This window comes from Acinonyx jubatus, chromosome E2, assembly GCF_027475565.1.
Source record: "Acinonyx jubatus isolate Ajub_Pintada_27869175 chromosome E2, VMU_Ajub_asm_v1.0, whole genome shotgun sequence".
Lineage (NCBI taxonomy): Eukaryota > Metazoa > Chordata > Mammalia > Carnivora > Felidae > Acinonyx > Acinonyx jubatus.
Window position 1 is genome coordinate 59,897,993 of NC_069396.1, and position 19,874 is coordinate 59,917,866.

At 43.2% G+C, this 19,874-nt stretch overlaps 2 protein-coding genes across 2 annotated transcripts in view; both read right to left on the minus strand.

Annotated features, from left to right (window-relative positions):
- Positions 1–6,992: 6,992 nt before the first annotated feature.
- LOC106989618 (zinc finger protein 658B-like) overlaps positions 6,993–19,874 on the minus strand; it is a 48,145-nt gene continuing 35,263 nt past the window's right edge. The window contains exon 2 of the mRNA XM_053211258.1: positions 6,993–14,416. Within this exon, the coding sequence (XP_053067233.1) occupies positions 14,401–14,416 (16 nt within the window). The 3' untranslated portion in view covers positions 6,993–14,400. The remainder of the gene's footprint in view (positions 14,417–19,874) is intronic.
- Positions 14,421–19,874, minus strand: part of LOC128313294 (zinc finger protein 418-like) — a gene marked incomplete at its 3' end in the record, with an annotated part of 38,010 nt that continues 32,556 nt past the window's right edge. Inside the window, exons 3-4 of the mRNA XM_053211052.1 lie at positions 19,662–19,788; positions 14,421–16,648 (exon numbers count right to left, since the gene is read on the minus strand). Of these exons, the coding sequence (XP_053067027.1) occupies positions 14,421–16,648; positions 19,662–19,788 (2,355 nt within the window). The remainder of the gene's footprint in view (positions 16,649–19,661; positions 19,789–19,874) is intronic.

Sequence of the window (19,874 nt, forward strand, 5' to 3'; positions counted from 1 at the left end):
ATGAGTCATGTGGGTTTTATTTTTTTTTTTAGTTCTTTTAAAAGATAAAGTTGAGGTGGTTTTGGAGTGGTGGTGAGGGTCCAGAACGAATGGCCAAGAAAGAATTCTTGAGACCTCTTTGTTGCAAAAAGGTGATTTTATGAAAGCATAGGGACAGGGCCTTTGGGCAGAAAGAGCTGCACTGGGGTTGTGAGGAGTGACTGGTTATGTACTATGGAGCTGGGGGAGGTAAAGGCAAAAGGGAGGTTTCCAGAAGGACTTTCATATTCTAAAGAAGACGCATAAGTTATGAGAGGCCTAGCTATTGTCAAGCTAAGGTTGTTTTTTCCTCATGAAGGCATTAACATTAAGACAGTAGGGAGCTCCTGTAGGAATGTTTTACTCTGCCTGTCTCAAGTCTTTGTCAATGGGTACAGGTTATAAAGAAATTTAATTTTATTTGCCATTTCCTGCCTTCCTTGTTTTTGTTCCCCACATCACTATGAAAGGGAGGGTGATGTTGGGGCTCCAGGAAACTGAGTATATGGGTTTCTGGAGGCTGGACTATTGATAAGATTGTCTTTTTCTTGTAATTGACTAAGACATTTGTAAACTGATGAAGACTTGCATCCTGCATAACTATCATCTCTGTCAGTTAGCCATTTGTTCTCTCCTTCTCTTAGCTTATGACAGTCAGGAATGCCTGAGGAATGTCACATATATCCCAATGAGGTTGGCAGGTTGCTGGCTTGTGGTTCGCCCTCTACTTGCCTTTGGCTCCCTCACCAAATTGATGAACATCAAAATTCTGAAGACCATATTTGAGCAAACAGCAAATATATTTGGGCAGCATCAAACCAAACTCAGGGGAAAGGCTTTTTTAGACAAAAGTGGAAAGCAAAGCAAAGAAGTTACATGATTCGCTATAGCTTAAGGAATTGCCTTATTTGGGAAAGCCTAGTTAGCTGTTTGTGATTGGGTGTTTCGACTGGGTGTTCTTAGGTTTCGATTTCTTATCCTAGCAGCCCTCCTTGCCCCCCACACCAGGTAGGATATGTGTGACATTCCTCAGGCACTCCTGCCTACCCAGGGACAAAGGAAAGGAAAGAAGACAAATGGTTAAACTGATCGAGTCTCCATCAGTTTACAAATATCTTAGTAAATATTGTAGTATTGTGGGGAACAAAGGCAAAAAGGAAATGGTGGATAAAAGCAAATTTCCTTATAACCTATAGCCTATTGACAAATACTTGAGGCTTGCAGAATAAAATGTTTCTCCAGGAACTCCTTATTGTCTTAATGCTTTGCTAGAGGGAAAAACAATCTTAGCTTGACAATAACTAGGCCTCCAGTAATCTGTGAGTCTTTAGCATATGAAAGTCTCTTTGGAAACTTCCCTTTTGATTTTACCCCCCCCCCCCCAAAAAAAACTGCAAAGTATATAACCAGTCATTTACACAACCCCGGTGCAGCTCTTCCTGCCCATGGGTCCTGTCCCCATGCTTTATAAAATCACATTTTTGCACCAAAGACGTCTTCAAGAATTCTTTCTTGCCGTCAGCTCTGGACCCCACGAACCCCACCATCACCCCAAAACCTCATCATATGGCGTCCAATGTGTGGGGTTATGAGTCTTTTCAACTGGACTCTGAGCTTCGGTGCAAACTTGGTGAGTACTTTCTCTTTTCTTCCTTTACTCTCATTTCGAGGGCCTTTCAAGGAGTATGGTCTTATTGGAACATTTTCTGGTCAATTGTTCAGGCTGCAATCCTCTAGCCCATGGCTACTCTACATGGAAGAGAAAGCCTGACTTTTGGCTAGAAGTTAGTACCTTGGCCAGAATAGTAATAAGACCCAGAAACTTGACGCCCTCTCTTTATTCCTGTCTTTATAAAAAGTTGTATGTCTTGGGCACAGGACAGCCACCCAAGTCACCAAGATGGTTGCCAATCTTAAGACTCCAGTATAAGGTTTCCTCCTCATTGGTCTAACATGACCCCCTCCACATGCCTGGTCTAGCCACTACTGGCAGGGGGACCTGCACCGGGACCTGGCCAAAGCCAGTACCAGTTGAATTAAAACCCAACCAGGGACCATTTCCTAGGAAGTTGGCTGTAAAAACTATATGTGTTGGAATGTCGCTTAGATCATGATGGATTTCTGTCTTTACTGTTTTTGGTCAATGGCCTCTACTAACTACTACTTAAATTACAAAATTGAGTAATTCCTCCATGTAACATTTTCCCAATATTTTCCATGGGTTAAAAACAGTGGTTTCTTGGGGGTGCCTGGGTGGCTCAGTTGGTTGAGTGTCCAACTTCGGCTCAGGTCATGATCTTGCGGTTGATGAGTTTGAGCCCCGCGTTGGATCTGTGCTGACAGATCAGAGCCTAGAGCCTGCTTCTGATTCTGTGTCTCCCTCTCTCTCTCTGCCCCTCACCTGCTCATGCTCGGTCTCTCTCTGTCTCAAAAATATAACCATTACAAAATTAAAAAACAAACAAACAGTGGTTTCTTGGCCTTCTCAGCAAGGCAAACTTGGTCCATATACCAGCACCCATTTGTAGCCAGGGTGCAATGGGGAAGCGGGGTGGGGGGGGGGGGAAGCTACCATCCCTTTTTCAGCGGTCTTGTTTGGCTGGTTGGTCATCATAATGACTTCATTTGAGGGATGTCTCAGTTCGTTTTCACACCAGGAACCTCTGACATATACGGTGCATGAAACACCACCTGGGCGTCAGGGGGGATCTTCATGGTAATGGACCTTCTCTACTTTTCTCTTTCTAGGAGCCTGGGAGCTTCTCTTCCATCCCTAAGGACTCTCCCTTGGGATGCCTTTTTAATTCATTGAAAACAATTTGGATTGCAAGATTTAGGAAAGGACTGATGTCCTGCAACACTGCAAGGCCTTAGTCGAATCTAACAGATCTCTTCTGCAGGCAATAGGGAAAATCGACAGAGGTACCCTAGGTCCAGGTCTTCATGGCTCTAAATCAGGACCCAGACCAAAAGGCCTCTTGCAGAATGTGTTTTACCAAATGTGTTTGGCTACTAAACTCCCTCCTGACAAATTGGATGTCTAAACAGGCCTCCTCCTGCTAGAACTCAGTTGCTGGAGGAAACACAGGCCATCCTTAATGAAAGGGTCACTGACTCTCTGTTCCTCCTCGTAATAGCTGTGAAGGCCTCTCCCTCAATCATTTCCCAGGTTAATGGCTATAATTGAAACTAACTGTGGTTAGTCTACCTTGCGACAGGGACTTTAAGGAATATTCCCAAGCAGCTGCTGAAACTCCATTTGTTTCAGGGAAATTCTCTGTCTTCTCCAGCCTGATATGGACTGCCTAATTCCAATAGTTGGTGGGGGGCAGGGGAGAGAGAGAGAGAGAGACAGATAGACAGAAATGGCATCTGTTGCTCTGTCCAAGGTGACAAGGTTCAGGACTGGGAATTCCCTTTGTCTACCTTCTGCTGGCAACTTGCTTCTTCCTTCCCCTCCCCCTCTTCCTCTTTCTGCACCATCTTGGGTGCGGCCTGCAGAACTCGTTCCTATACCATCCTCAGTGCCTCAGGCACCATCAACTCCTCCTCCCACCCTCAAAGTCAGAGAAGAAGAGCAACCCCCCACCCATGGAATGCCCACTTCAGATTTTCCCACCAGTGTTCCAGGTTAAAAAATGGACAATGGGGAAAAATTTGTCTTAACTGGACCCAAGTGAAACATATTTGGTAAACTAATTTAAATTCTTTGGTTTAATTAAGATAGACCTGTATTTATAGTTATCAGCATTAAATATGGAACTCATCTACCTAGGCTTGCTGAAGGTCAAGTAAACTCATATTATCTCTGTTCGAATTTGTTAGCAAAATATGACTTAAAATATTGGTTAATTTTGTCTGCTCCAAAGTTTTCATAGGTAATTGTTAAGATAGCTTTCAAAGCCTTTGGTAATCTGAAACTTTAAAGTTTCTCTCACACACATTAAATGCGATTGAAATCATTGGATATCTAATGAGATAAAATACTAAAGCATTGATTACTAAACATAGGTTTGTGCTTCGACTTACTGCAGAAAAACTAAGGCTATTGGATCTGTTGGTAAACATGCTTTGTGCTTAACTGGTTTATAAATTTGTCATCTAAAGAATTCTGGTGTAACAGGTTACAGTTGGTTACTGTTTTCACTGGAGACTAAGGTTTCTGAGTTAAAATTCTGCAGAATGTAGTTAAGACTAACAGATATAAGAAAACCAACTCTGTATGTAAAATGGAAATACAATTTTGTTGAAGGTAAAAGAAAGTAATTTTGTCCTAAATGAGATTGGTTGTTTGCAGAGAAATGGCTTGGGACAAAATCTGAAGGCGAAGGAAAGTTGTAGGTCTGTAAAGGGAAATCTTTGGAAAGGAATTTTATGGTGGTCAGAATGGACTAAGGATGAAATGGATGGATTTTAAAAGTACACTGGTATTAGATTAAAATTCTGCTTTTTTCTCGGTTCAAAAGACAAAGTTTTCTTGGACTGTTGATCTGCTGTTAAGAATAAACAATAGCTTTTGCTCTCTTGTCGGCCAGGAAAACCAAAGCTTTATGTTTTGTCTTTATCAGGTCTTTGATTACTTAAAGTTAAAACTTGTCAATGTTAAACCAGCAAAGTTTTGCTAACAACTATATAACCCTACATATTTGCCTTTGGAATCTCTTATTGCCACCTTGGTTAAACAAATAAGATTCGTAATGATCTGTAATCCTATTTAGGATATGTTTTATAACTTTGTAAGGTTTTAACAAACTTCCCAGGATTTAAATTGTAAATGAAGTCCTTTTGACCATTCAGACTTATTTGGTATGTTAAGTTACTTGGAAAAGCTCTCCCAAATAATGGTAAACCTTAGGTTGTATTGCATGAGTAAATGCTATAAATGCTCAAATACATATGCAACTCCTAAAATTTTAATATGTTTCGGTAATAAGGTAATCACCTGATATTCTGATCATAAAATGTTATGTCACAGAAATCACTGAATTTCCCTGTCAATTGCATATAAGGAACTCTCATAAGATCTTTAGCAATGTCCATTTCTGAGATTGTGTCATTCATAATTGTTCTCATTCTCAAAACATATTTCATCTTCAAGAAGATTCAAAAAAAGGACTTTTAGGACAAACACAGGTATTTGACATCTTTAAAAATCCTAAAACTAAAATGGGTAAGAATTTCCAGAATGAAAAAGCTGCATTCAAACTGAACAAGAATTAGGAACATGGGACTAAATGAACTGAGAGGAACATTATAGTTTTGTGATTCTTGTTGGAAATATTGTTGGATCTCTAATATTTGCTCACCCAGATTAAGGAAACTTTCTCTTAAGATATCTATGATATACAGGAATGTGATAAAGTATTCATTTGTCAACAAACTATAGTATTGAACTTTTCTCTCTACCTAAACCCTCTGAAATTCACAAACTCAGTGAGTGTTCTTTCTCCATGGCAATCATACTTACTTGCGTAAGTTCAATAAGAATATGTTCACCTTGTAACAGGATGCCATTGGAAATACTGGTTATTTTACCAAGGCTTTGACTGGAATGTCATATTTGAGAGACATGCATAGACTCAGATATGACCACACAGCTCTAAGGAACTAAGGTTTGAAAAAGCAGACCTAGGCCGGTCGACTCCATTTTGTTCTGTGTCCTCCATCTTGTTCTGTGTCCTCCATCTTGTTCTGTATCCTCCATTTTGTTCTGTGTCCTCCATCTTGTTCTGTGTCCTCCATCTTGAGTGACTATGTCCCCGACATGGCCCCCTTTCCGGGAAAACCGCAGAAAGAAATTCCTGCTCAAACCTCAGACCACACCTCCTCCCCTTGAGTAACTTCCCTCTCACCCATTCAAACTTCCCGTTCAAACCACGTCTGGTGACCTGCGCAACGGGACTCTGACCCTTCCCCAGCCAATCGGCTAAGGCCACGACCATTACCCCACCAACTACCCCCTAGATCCCTATAAAACCTTTATGCTTTTGAAACTCTCACTCTCTCTCCGGCATCTCACCCCTGCGTCAGTGCAGGTAGGGGATTGAACTCGAGCTAGCTCGAATAAAGGCTCTTTGCTTTTGCATTGGACTCAGCTCCCTGGTTGTCTTTGGGGATCATGAATTCTGGGCATAACAGGTTCACTTTAAGAAACATGGAGGCATAAACCCCCTTGGAAATGTTAGCCTGATACCTTGCTTACAGAGTTCCCAGCAGCCTTACCAGGTGAGTAAAGAATGTCACTTCCTGGCAGGTGCAGGAACCTCAGGATATCTTGGGGACTGTGTGAAGAGGAATTTGCATAATTCTACAGGTATTGCAGGACTGTCTGATGGCAAGTACTTGTCTTGGCTTCTGGTCTTGAGAGCCTACTAAAAGTTCAATCTGGAGATTCCTTACAAAAGTTTCCAGCAAAGCAAACTTTAAAAGATCTACATGATAAATTGCTGTTCTTGCTGAGCTTATGTAAATAATTAGGCCAAGTTTGTTAAAACTTGATTTGGTCTACAAATGAATTAATCTTGATTTGGCTATCCCTGGAAATGAGGGTTCTTAGAAAAACTATGTTTCAATAATGCACCTTTATGGATGTTAAACTTTAGTTTTCATTGTCTTTAAATGTTATTTGCCTAAACTAGACAACTTGAGGTAAACTTCAGAAAAATTGTCACAATGGCACAGGTGTGGACAATTTTTTGCTTCTTGTTCTGTGGGGGTAATAATAAGACCCCATGGGCATATGATTATTTAAACAACTGCAAAGTGGGATGGATTCCCCCAACAATTGTATGTAAAGACTTTTATCACTGTAAGCCTATCAATAGATAAGGACGATAGTACTTCATTAAATTATTCACTTGAGGCCGGGTTAATTCATAAATCTCTAAGTGAATATGCAAACCATATCCTCCCTAAACCTAATCTGACAGCTAATAGAAACCCATACCATTTACACCCAAAGACCTGGTTTATTAAAAAAGATTGAAAGTCTAATACAGCAGCAGATCTAACTCCAGAATGGAAGGGCCCCTATGGGGTCATATTGAGTACTCCCACTGCAGTAAATTAGAGGGACACTCTTCATAGGCTCCTATATCTCAAATAAAACCTGTACCCCCTTTAATCAATGAGCAAACTAATGTGCCTTCTCATTCCTGTGAGCCTCAAACTTCTCTTATGGTGGTTGTACCTTTCTTTTTCATTATCCTTTCCCCAATTTATACTAACAATTCCTTCTTACAATGGGCCATTCAAAAGTATCACCACAGACATTTGAGTTACAAACCAGAAAGACCAATCTGATTCCTGCTGCCTGTTTCCACTCCATCTGAGGATGCGTCAAGCCTGACATCTAAAAATCTCACTGGCAGCACTGGTAGACACTGGGTTTGTAATTTTCTCTATCCATTAACCTTTATTTTTGTTATAAAAATGTCTTTTTAAAATTACCTGATTGCTTACTAAACAGGAAAGCACCTGTTGGCTAAACACCACCTGTTACACAGTTAAAGTATTTAAAAAAATTTTTTTGATGTTTATTTATTTTTGAAAGAGAGACAGAGTGAGAGGCGGAGGGGTAGAGAGAGAAGGAGTCACAGAATCTGAAGCAGGCCCCGAGCTGTCAGCACAGAGCCCGACGTGGGGCTTGAACTCACGGAGTATAAGATCATGACCTGAGCTGAAGTCGGACACCTAACCGACTGAACCACCCAGGCGCCCCACACAGTTAAGTTCTTAAATGACTCTTAAAATAACATATTATTCAATGCTAAAATAGCCCAAATTCATAAAACAGTTCTACAAAATAAAATGGGATTAAATGTTTTAGCTGCTACTTAAAGTGGAACTCGTGCTCTCACACAAACAATGCTGTATGTGCATTCCAGATTACCACAAAAATATTTCTGGATTTCTAACTGACATGAATACTCAAACTGGTGCTTTAAACAATCCCTCTCTTTCCTTTAGTGATTGGTTAACCTCCTGGACTAGAGGATTTTTGTCAACTACTCTGATGCCCAGAGTCCACCCCTGCAATAACTTCAAAACAACAGATGATCTTTTCTCCTCAAGGAGGTTCACACCTGTTGTCCACGTTGGATCCAGTTGCCTCCACCATTTGCAACTCCCCCATACATTTCCCACCTGATCAATATTGACCCATAGGTAGGGACATCTCTACACCCCTACTCAGCAGGAAGAAGCTACAGAAGATGAGACCTTCCACTTTTAACAACCTTAATGACTTCAGGATCAAAACTGTTCAGGGGATATGATGAGGGAGGGTGGCGCAAGCTGAGGGCAAAGTACAGGCTAACAGCAAACCTCCCCCTCCCCCCAGTGGGTTATGTGTGACATTCCTCAAGCACTCCTGGCTGTCCAAGAACAAAGGAAAGGGAAAAACAAATGGTTAACTGATAGATATCACAGTCATGCAAGATACAAGTCTCCATCAGTTTACAAATATCTTAGAAAATTACAAGAAAAAGGCAACCTTCTCAATAGCCTAATCTCCAGAAATCTCTAGCTCCAAATTCACCCTTCCCTCCACAGTGATGTGGGGAACAATGGCAAGAAGGAAATGGCAGATAAAATTAAATTTCCTTTAACCAACAGTCCATTGTCAAATACTTGAGTCAAACACAGATCATAACATTTCTCCAGGAACTCCCTATCCTCTTAATGTTAATGTGCTGAAGGGAAAAACCACCTTAGCTTGACAATAGCTGGGCGTCCAGCAATCTGTGAGTCTTCTTTAGCAGATGAAGATCCTATCAGAAACATCCTCAGGACTTTATCTCCCCCAGGTCCCTGTATATAACCAGTTAACTCTCTTCACAATCCCAGTACAGCTCTTTCTGCCCCTGGGTCCTGTCCCCATGCTATAATAAAATCAATTTTTGCATCAAAGTCATCTCAAGAATTATTTCTTGGCCATCACCTCTGGACCCCCATCACTCCAAAACCCCATCATGTGTCTATGTGTCTGTTAATTCCTGTTTGTACATTACCAAAGACAAAGTTCAGCTGCCCATTGCTCCAAAAGCCAATATGCAAGAGACAAGTGTTCCATGGAAAGGAATATGAGCTTTATTCAAGAGGGTGATCACCTAAGGAAGGTGGGGCCGTTGTACAAAGGCCAAATCCAAGGTCTGTGTGTAGTCCAGGGGTTTTTAATGGAGTTTAGAGACGTTAATCGTAAAGGGAGTATAGTGGTCCATAAGTTTCTTGACTGCATGCAGACTCAATAGTCGCAGCTATAGATGTTTTCACAGTGCTGGAAGGTTGTCAAGGGGGTCTGATGACTTAATGCTAGGGGTCAGGTTTGTTTTGTGACATGCAGAAGTGCTAAATTCTTTCCATGAGACAACGCCAGATCTTTGGATACACAGAAAAAGCTTAATCAATCATGTGGGCTAAAGGTGTTTGTTAAATTTTCACAATTACTAGGTTGGCTGGAGGGCCCAGGTAGATTTCCCATACATCCTGTTTTTTTAGTACTGAAAGAGGAACTCAGCTGCCCCCGTTTTGACCCCAAACTTTCTCATTGGGTTCTTTGAGCTTGTCTCTTGGCTAAGGAAGACCTTGATGGCAAGCATTCCCAGATGAGAACCAAAACGACCCCTTCAAGCAATAAAGAGGGCCCTGAACAGCAAGACCCCACTCATGAGTGACTCCATGACAATGATCTACTTGACTCACTGCCTCCCTGCATGTACACACCCACCTTTGCTGACATTTTTCTTATATAAACCTAGAAGTGTTTTCACCACTTTGGAATCAGTCTTTGAGAGTTTAGTCCACTGTGTTCCCTATGTTAGCCTCCCTGAAAGAGATTCCTTTCCTGTTTCACCCCCACTCGTTTCTCTGCCTTGGGATTTTGTCAACGCTGAGCAGCCAAACCTAGTCCACTTGGGACCCCCAGGATTGGTGCTCTTACATCCCTGTACCCCACAGTACAACAAACTCATAATTTGTTGACCAACCTGCGCCTGAGGTGTTTTCCCTTAACATAATCTTGGACAACCTAATCCAATGAGTTTAGCCCAGATGTCACATCCTGTCGCCCTGAGGAGCTGCCAGAGTGGTCACAATTGTACACATGGAAAGGAATCAAGAACTCACCTGTGGACTGGGCTGTGTCCCTCAGGCACCTCCCGGGTCAAGAATGGCCAGGGCTCAGGGCAATGCATTGCATTAAGGATCGACAGTGGGACCTTGAACTCCACAGGACATACGGGGACTCAACCCAGCAGGTCCTTCCAAAGTCACCTCCGGGGGGTGCCATTTTCCTCCCCTGTCCCTGTGCCACTCCTGACCTGCGACCCAGCACCTTTTTCTCCCTGCAGGCCCCTTCCTGGCTGATGCTCTGAGATGACACCACCGTCACGCGTGGGTCCAAGGAAAAAAGGTCTCAGCGGGTTCCTACACTAAGGCTGCTGACCTCTCCTGGGAGTCACCCTCTACCTGCTCCACTGGCTCCCAGTCCTCCCTGGAGAGGGGGAAGCCAGAAATGGCCTCAGTGCCCCGGCCAGCAGTCTTCCCCTGAGTGGGAGGGCTGGTAAGGCAACCTAGATTCAGGGTGAGATGCACCAAAGGCATTCATCTTTGGGGAATGCACTCAACTAGTACAGAAAGAAAGAGTTACATCACATGGAGGTGATCACTAGAGGGTGAGAAATCCTTCCAAGGTACTGGGTGGGATCCGAGGAAGCAATCTGAACCCAGCGGGTTTGCCCGACAACCTGGTCACCACTAAGGTGAGGCCAGCCATATTTTCACTCACCCATCAGGGTGTTTAGGGAGGTCCCTCCCCTCTGGCCAATCAGGATTAACATCTTCTCCTGAGGCTTGTGCAGACCTGCAGCTGGCTCACAGCACCCCCACCTCCACCCCCACCCCAGCTCCTGTCCGCCTGGGATTGTAAAGTCTCCTGCACACGCCAAAGTTTAGTCTTCCACCAAACACCCAAGTGGAATTTTTCAGCGCCTTCTCCCAGCATATCCCGCTCTCATGATGGGAGAATTTACACTTGGGAAATTGGCAAGCACTACAAAGCAGGGCTGCAGTTTTGTATTTCTGAATGCCTGGATGTAAGAAAGTGAAGACATAATGGTAAGAATGCACACTAAACTTACACATGTATGGTGTTCTGGGCCGTCACGTGTGCAGGACACAAAAGCAGCTGAGTGAAAATAGTGAAGAAATAGCCTAACACTGTTACTATGACTCCATACAGCAAAATGTCACACCATTTAAGAATGAGGAAAATTCGAATACAAACCATTGTTGTATGCGTTTCTTATTTGTAAATGAAAATGGAAATAGCCATAACTCACCGGAAAGATAATGGGCAAACGATATGAACAGAAATTGTACCAAAGGAGATAGACAGGTGGTAAATAAACACACGAAAAAATACTCAAAATCAACACCCCTAGGAAATGCAATGGCAACAGCACTACACACTTATGAAATGGGCTGACATTACAGACTGGCACTATCAAGTAGTGGCAGGGACTGGAGGCACTGGAACTCTCCTACATGCTGGTGGGAATGCAGAACTGAAGTTTAGATCACATTTTGGCAGTTTCTTAAAAATATTAGCACTAACCTACCTGTGACGGGCACTGCGCTTGGAGTCTCACCACAAGAGAAAGGAAACCTCTATCCACATAAAGAACGGTAATGAAAATTTTTAGAGAGCACTTTGTTTACAAACGCCAAAACTCTAAGTAACCCAAATGGTCCAAACAGATGAATGGGTAAATAGTGGTATACTTCCAGAGAAGAAAATAGTAGTATTGCCTGGAAGGGACGTATACGCAAAATGACCTCCAAACCTTAAGCAAGGGAATAGGTTGAGAAGTCCAGCTGGAGGAGAAACGGTTTATTTACGGACTCAGGGACAGAAGCGTGACTTTGGCACCCATAAGAGGAGTCGGTCCCTGCACCACCAACGCCAGGACGACCTGTTTTTACAGCCAAGGAGGCTGGGGAGTACCTGGGAGACTACTTGGGGGGTGAATGTTTCAGACAAGCATCTGCCACAGGCACAGCTGGTACTAATAACAATGCTGGCTAGGTGTGTCAAAAAAGCTACCACCCTGGACTTGAAACCACCCTTGTCCCCTATCCTTTTCCTCTTGCACACAATGGCCTTGAGATGTAAACACCAGAGAGGATATGAGACTTCAGATACAATGAGCTCTGTTGCACAGGATACATATGTCTGATAGTGAAGAATTTCTGTGCACACCGATCCTGCCCAGCCAGTCACTAGAACATCTGTGGATACATGTTTGTAAGAGATACACTCCACTAAGTGGCTGATGTCTCCTCTATTCCCTCATTACCCTATCTTCTAGATTACCAATTACACTTCCCTTGCCCCTGTGGTGTAACACACGAATAGTGTGCGTCAGGCCACATGGCTCCTTTGAAGAATTTGGGGTAGATGTTCCACTCAACAGTGCCTGGCAGTATGTGGTATCAGCTGTGGACAAGCAAAATATTCATGTCGTCTCCACAACCACTGGAGATGGTTTCATAACCACTGGAGATGCTCCCTCTTCAGGGTGCCCTCTGAGCACAGGAAAAATCCTGGCATCCAGACCACAGAATCCAGATATAGAACACAGGGGACTGTATTAGCTAGAACTGCCATAATAATGTACCACATAGGTGATTTGACATCGGAAATTTACTTGCCCACAAATCTGGAATCTAGAAACTGGACATAAATCAACAGGGTTAGTTTCTTCTCAGGCCTCTGTCCTTGGAGAGAGATGGAGATGGCTTGGAGATGGGGATTTCCCTGTCTTCAAATGGTCATTCTTCTGGTCCTCTATCCTCAGCTACTATTCTTATAAGGACACCAGTCACACTAAAAGTCCCTCCTAATAACCTCATTTCAACTTCATTATATCTTTAAACATCCTGTGTTTCACTATAGTCCCATTCTGACATACTGGGGGCCAAAACTTCAACATAGGTATTTTGGATTCACAATTCAGCCCATAAGAAAGGTAGTGGGTCATAATGCAAATTCACACCCAAGCTGGAGAGTGCACACGTACATATTATTTATTTGCAATTATCCTCTCCAGGACACAGCAAGCTTGGGATGCAATGAAATCTGTTCACTCCTTACTGCTGGAAGAGCCTAATTCTGCTTTCAAATAACCCATTAGAATACAACACCTAAGACTAAAGTAATTAAACAAAAAAGGCATTTATTAATGCATAAACCAGAGCAAAATGTGGCAGCAAATACCTGTGTTGGGACTTGGATGCTGCATAGATTTATCACAAGCATCACAAGACCAACAATATCCTAAGACATTTACTCTTTATCTGCAAGACACTATCCAAATCTCAGATCAGGTACTGTGGATAAACACTGCATCACATCCATGTCCTAACTTAGAAGGGAATGTGAAGTTCCAATTACCCATAATGTCCATCACCAATGACAATGCGCAGGGGTAACATGCTTAAGCATGTAGGCGGTGATTGATACACATTAGGGGGACCTGTCAGGTATCAAAGTGGAGTCATTTGTTATAGAAACTGGCAGTGACTTCAATCTAGCAATGACTCCGGACACATCAGAAGCACAACACAGCTCCTCAAGTTTTCCCAAATAGCTGGAACTTAGGGTAAGTCACTCCACTGCGGACATTCAAGTGAACAAGGTTTGTTCCAGCTAAGTGGCTGCTTCACAAAGGCACTCCTCCACTGTGATTACACTACTCAAGGAAATACCACCTGCTCTGCTACCTTAATGCCCTTTGGCAGTGTGAACTCTAAGTGTGCAATGAAGACAGAGGACTGGCAAAAGGAATTGTGTCATTCCCCTCACTCATGAGGCCTTACCCAGGGCAATTTCTGATTTTTATGAAACTGTATCCTTCGCCAAAAGATTGCCCACATTCTTCACATGTCTTACCTCAGGCTGCTCTAACAAAGTACCACAAACTAGGTGACTTGCAAACAACAGAAACTTCTTTCTGGAGGCTGGATAGCCAACCTAACATTCCCTATAGGGTCCGGTTCCATGTCTGGTGAGGAGCAACTTCCTGATTTACAGATGATCTTCTCAAAAGGGTCCTCACATGGTACACAGAGGAAGCAAGCTCTCTTAGAACTGGTATGAAGACAATAAACCCATTCATGAGGGCTCCATCCACACTCATGACCCATTCTGATTCAAATTACCTCCCAAAGACATCATCTGCTAATCCTGAATAGAGGATAGGAAGAGAAATACAACTTCTAGTGAACATAAACAATTCATACTTGATCACTCAGAAGGGCTTCATCTACTATACTTTCTGTTGTTGAGTGAGACTGGAGCTTTGGCTGAAAGACTGCCCACATTCACAGCACTCCTAAGGCCTTTCTCCAGTGTGAACTCTTTGGTGGTAACTAAGAGCAGGATGACTGATAAAAGATTTCCCACATACAGTGCACTCATAAGGCCTTTCTCCTGTGTGAAGTCTCTGGTGTTGAATGAATGTTGCCTTCCACTTAAAAGATTTCCCACATTCATTACACTTATAAGGCCTTTCACCCGAATGAACCTTTATGTGTACATTGAGGCTATTTCTTCGGAGAAAGGACTTTCCACATTCACTGCACTCATACGGTCTTTCTCCAGTATGAACTCTCTGGTGAGCACGAAGGACAGAACTAGCTGTAAAAGATTTCCCACATTCATTGCACTCATAAGGTCTTGCTCCAGTGTGAACTCTTTGGTGAGATCTGAGGGAAGAACTACAAGCAAAAGATTTCCCACACTCATTACACTCATAAGGCCTTATTCCAAGGTGACTTTGTCGATGATACTGGAGGGCGTGGCTACGACTAAAAGATTTCCCACATTTACTACACAAATAAGGCTTTTCTCCTGTGTGAATTCTCTGGTGTTCAATGAGTTTGGACTTACACTTAAAAGATTTCCCACATTCATTACACTCATAAGGCCTTTCACCTGAGTGAACCTTTATGTGTACATTCAGGTTAGTTCTTCGGGGAAAGGACTTGCCACATTGCCTGCATTCATAAGGCTTTTCTCCAGTATGAACTCTCTGGTGGTAACGGAGGACAGAACTAGTGGTAAAAGTTTTCCCACATTCACTGCATTCATAAGGCCTTTCTCCTGTGTGAACCCTCTGGTGATTATGGAGGACAGAGCTAGCAGTAAAGGATTTCCCACATTCACTACACTCATAAGGCCTTTCTCCGGTGTGAACTCTCTGGTGAGAACGAAGGACAAAACTAGTGGTAAAAGATTTCCCACATTCACTGCACTCATAAGGCCTTTCTCCTGTGTGAATTCTTTGGTGTTGAATGAATGAAGACTTACACTTCAAAGATTTTCCACATTCATTACATTCGTATGGCCTCTCACTTGAGTGAACCTTTATGTGTACATTGAGGTTATTTCTTCGGTGAAAGGACTTGCCACATTCACTGCACTCATAAGGCCTCTCCCCAGTGTGAACTCTGTGATGATAATGGAGGTCAGACCTAGAGAAAAATGATTTACCACATTCACTGCACTCATAAGGCTTTTCTCCAGTGTGAACACTCTGGTGAGAACGGAAGCCAGTACTGGAGATAAAAGACTTCCCACATTCACTGCACTCATAAGGTCTTTCCCCTGTGTGAGATCTCTGATGATAACTGAGAGCAGAGATAGAGGTAAAACGTTTTGCACAGTCACCACAATTATAAGGCCTTTCTAAGGTTTGAACAGAACGTGTAATCAACATTTGGCGATGGCTAAAAGATTTTGCACATCCACTGCAAACATGATTACTTTCTCCACTATGCCATCTCTGGGGATGAATAAGTACTGATTTGTGGCTTAAGGATTTCCCACATTTGTTGCACGTGTATTGCCTAGACCCAGTGTGAGTCTTTCCGTACAGACTGTGAGCTGACCTTCGTCTAAGGGATTTTTCACCTTCGCCAAACTCATGATGTCCTTGTGCAGTATGGAATGTCTGGTGGATAGTGTATAAAGATTTTTGCCTGAATGTTTTCCCACATTCACTGCACACAAAACATGGACTTCCAGGTTGGACACCCTGATCCTGAACATGTGTATATTTGGGACCAAAAGCTTCCTTGCATTCTCCCCGAGTGTAATGACCTTTACTGCTCTGCAAAGTTGCCCTGCACTGGCTGATTGTGTTTGGCTTCTCTCCAGTATGAATGGCATCCTGCTGCAGACGCACCAAGCCAGGCAGGAAGTCCTTCTGAACCTCTGTACAGATAAAGGGCTTTCCTGAATCATGGAATCCATATCCCTTCATAAAAGAGACTGTGTCCACACTACTTCTGAATGGTTTCTCTCCCGTGTGCTGCTCCGGCTGCTGCTGAAAGTTTACGCTGAAGTAAAATCGTTGTGCGCATGCCCCACACCTCAACAGTTTCTGGCTGCTTGGTTTTCCCTGGTGCTCAGCCAAGCGGAAAACGTCTCTCAAGACCAGACCGCACATCTCACAGGGGTGGGTCTTCCGGGAAGACAGAGCTGCCTTGGGCGTGCTGGCCTGTGACACACCTACAGAAACGCTCTGTTCAAGGGGTGCCTCCGCATCCTCTGCTCCACAGCAGCAACCTGAACGCAAAGAAACTCTCATGAAATACGTGGTGACTACAGTGAGGGGTAAGCCCGTCACACATATGCACCTGTCTCGTGTAGGCATGAGTTGAGTTGATGCTATTCCAGACACGGGAGTTGGAATTCAGGTGAAGGAGTGCCTGCTCTGCGTTACTGGGCCCCTAAGGTCAATGCACTGTGGACAGCTCATTGGAAGGACAGAAAACCAGGGTTTGATGGAAGGAAGAGAGCCAGGGTCTACAACTTGTTTCTCTGCCCACAGCATTGGCAAGGTTCTTTTCTGCTACTGACACCTGGCTGAGTAGGAGGCTGCTGAAAAATCCAATCAAAAGAAATCTGTGGCTGTTCAAGGTCACATTAAGGATACATGAACATTTCTGGCAAATGGGCGAAGGTGAATGTTGGACTACCCAGGAAGAGCAGTGAGAGAAATGGGTAAGATGTGGAGGCCTGAGAAACAGCAATTACCCCTGTGCTGGAAGTCACAGGACTACCAAAGGAGTAGAACCCACAAGTACACAAACTGTCAACAGTGAAGAAGGAAAGACAAGAACGAGGTATGGCCATTGGCATGGCACCAAACTCTAGTTGAACAAAGGTACCTAGTGTGATCTGAACAAAGTCCTGATATCACACCTTCCCCAGCTGCCATTCACCAGAAAAAGGCCCCGGTGAGCCCACCTGGTCATGTCTGGATCAGGTCCATTGTATGATACAGTCCATGTATGGACTCTTCCCTGTAAGCTCCAGGTGAGCAACTACAGGGCACAGGGAGGCTAGAAATACTGAAGAAAATTGGTCACGCTGGATGGCCACAACTGTCCCAGAGCTACTCAGCACACAACAGACTCAGAAAGGCATCCTATGTGACTGACGTTGGCAGGATGGTAGAATACGGGATTCCAGCCTTCACCAAAAAAAATCAATTCAACAGCTATTCATGAATCATAGTAGCCTCAGAGGGCTCAAGAGTCCAATCAAGACTGACTAATACACAGTGAAGCATAAAAGAGAACACAGGCACACAGAAAGGATGGCTGGAGACAATATTAGCAGAGACATGGGGGGATGGGTAGAAAACAGGGGCTGGGGAATCTCTGTCAGCCACCAGGTGGGTGCTACTGAGGTCCCTGCTCAGCAGGGACTCCTACTGCCTGCTCCACAGAGGACACTGGCACCCCTGCCACTGGGTCTCCTAAAACAGGAAGCAAAGAAATCTTGAAAACAAAAATCAAAACTGAAGGCAGCCCATTTCTGATTTCAAACAACATTACAAAGCTGTATAATCAAAACAATAGGACACTGACATAAATGGAATAAAGAGACCAGAAATAAATATATACAAGCAACTAGTATTTGAAAATTTCCAAGAATATACACTATGGAATGAACAATCTCTTCAATGCTGTTTTGAAATCTGAATATCCAGAAGAACAAACAAGGAAACTTGACCCACATCTCACAGCACTCATGGAAATGAACATGAAATTGATTCAAAACTTCAACTTAAGACCTCAAACCCTAAAACTTCAAAAGCATATACTCCAAAAGGAAAAAAAAAAAAAAACACACAGGACTATATCTAATTGAAAAGTTGTAGCAGAACCGTAGACAGAGAAGAAAGTGAAGATAGATACACATAACCAACAGGCAATCAAGGCACTGATCATCAGTAAATGCAAATAAAAAATCACAAATATCACCTCCTACCTGTCAAAATGGCTATGACCAAAAAGATAAGAGGTAACACGTTGGTGAGGATGTGCACAATATAGAACCCTTGAACACTGTTGCTGGGACTGTGAATCAGGGAAGTCATTATGGAAAATATTACGGAGGCCTCTCCAAAACTTTAAACAGAACCACCATATAGCCCACCATTGCCATTTCTATATATGTATCCAAAGAAAAGAAAATCAGTATCCACACAGTGTCTGTGCATACACATCCACTACAGTATCATTCAGAAAAATCAATATACGGAAACATGAATAGGTGTGTGTGAGAAGATACAGTCAGAAACATTTAGTACACACATATGTAGTAATAATTGGTGATAAAAAAGAAAGGAAAATGGACACTTGCCACCACATGGATGAAATGGAAGACAGTACCCAAAGTGAAATAAGCCACAAAGCAAGAGAAGTGCTGCACGGTATTTCTTATTCAAACTAATAAAGATAGAAACTAGAAAGCCAAAGGCTAAGGACTGGGAAAAATGGAAATGCTGGGAATGGATACACAATTTCATTTATAAGATGAATGTGAGGATCTAAGAGACAGCATGTTGACTACACTTGTGAATACTGTACTGTACACTAACAATTTGCTGAGAGAGTAGATATTAAGCTTTCTCATCACTAACCAAAGAAAAGGTAATTATGTCAAGTAATTGTTGATTACCTTCATCTTGGTAAAAACTTCATAAAGTGTAAGTGTATCAAACTATAATGTAATAATACACTTTCAATCACATAATTTTATTTGTCAGTTGTACCTTAACAAAGGTGAAGGGAGTAGGGGGAGGTAGGAATACAGATGTAAACACTATAAAAGCACCACACTGGATAGTCTTGAGAAGTGGCCAGAGTCCACTTAAGTATGACCAAGCCAATGTGTGCAATTTCTGGCAAAGGCAGGCACAAGTACTGGCTTCGAGAGGAAGAGATCAAAACCCAGGCCACAGAAATGGCAGTGATCTGAACAAACAGACCCAGCAAGGGAGAGAGCAAGCAAGGTGCAATCAATAATCTTCAAGGCATGACTACTGACCTTGAATCTTACACTATGAAGGTTCGGCAGAGAGCACTGGAACGGCAGGGGAGAGAAAAGGGCACACCAACAACCCAGCCTTAGCAACAAATGCAACCACCACGGAAGCTGGGGGAGCAAGCAGGGCCCACAGTCCACACCCAAGAGGTACAAAGCATCCCCTAGGGAATGGGCAGTTGGGGGCTAAAGCGGGAATACAGAGCCCAGTCCAGGTCACTGGGGAGGGTGAGGGCCTTACCCAGGGAGGATATAAGTGTAAAGTTCTCCAGCATCACGTCATAGTACAGCCGTCTCTGAGCCTCATCAAGAAGTCTCCATTCCTTCCAGGAGAAGTAGATGGCAATGTCCTCAAAGGTCACACCACCCTGTCATGAAACGGACAGATGGCACCATGAACATTCTCTCTCGGGGAACCCACAATCTAAACCCTGACACATACACCCCATTCTCC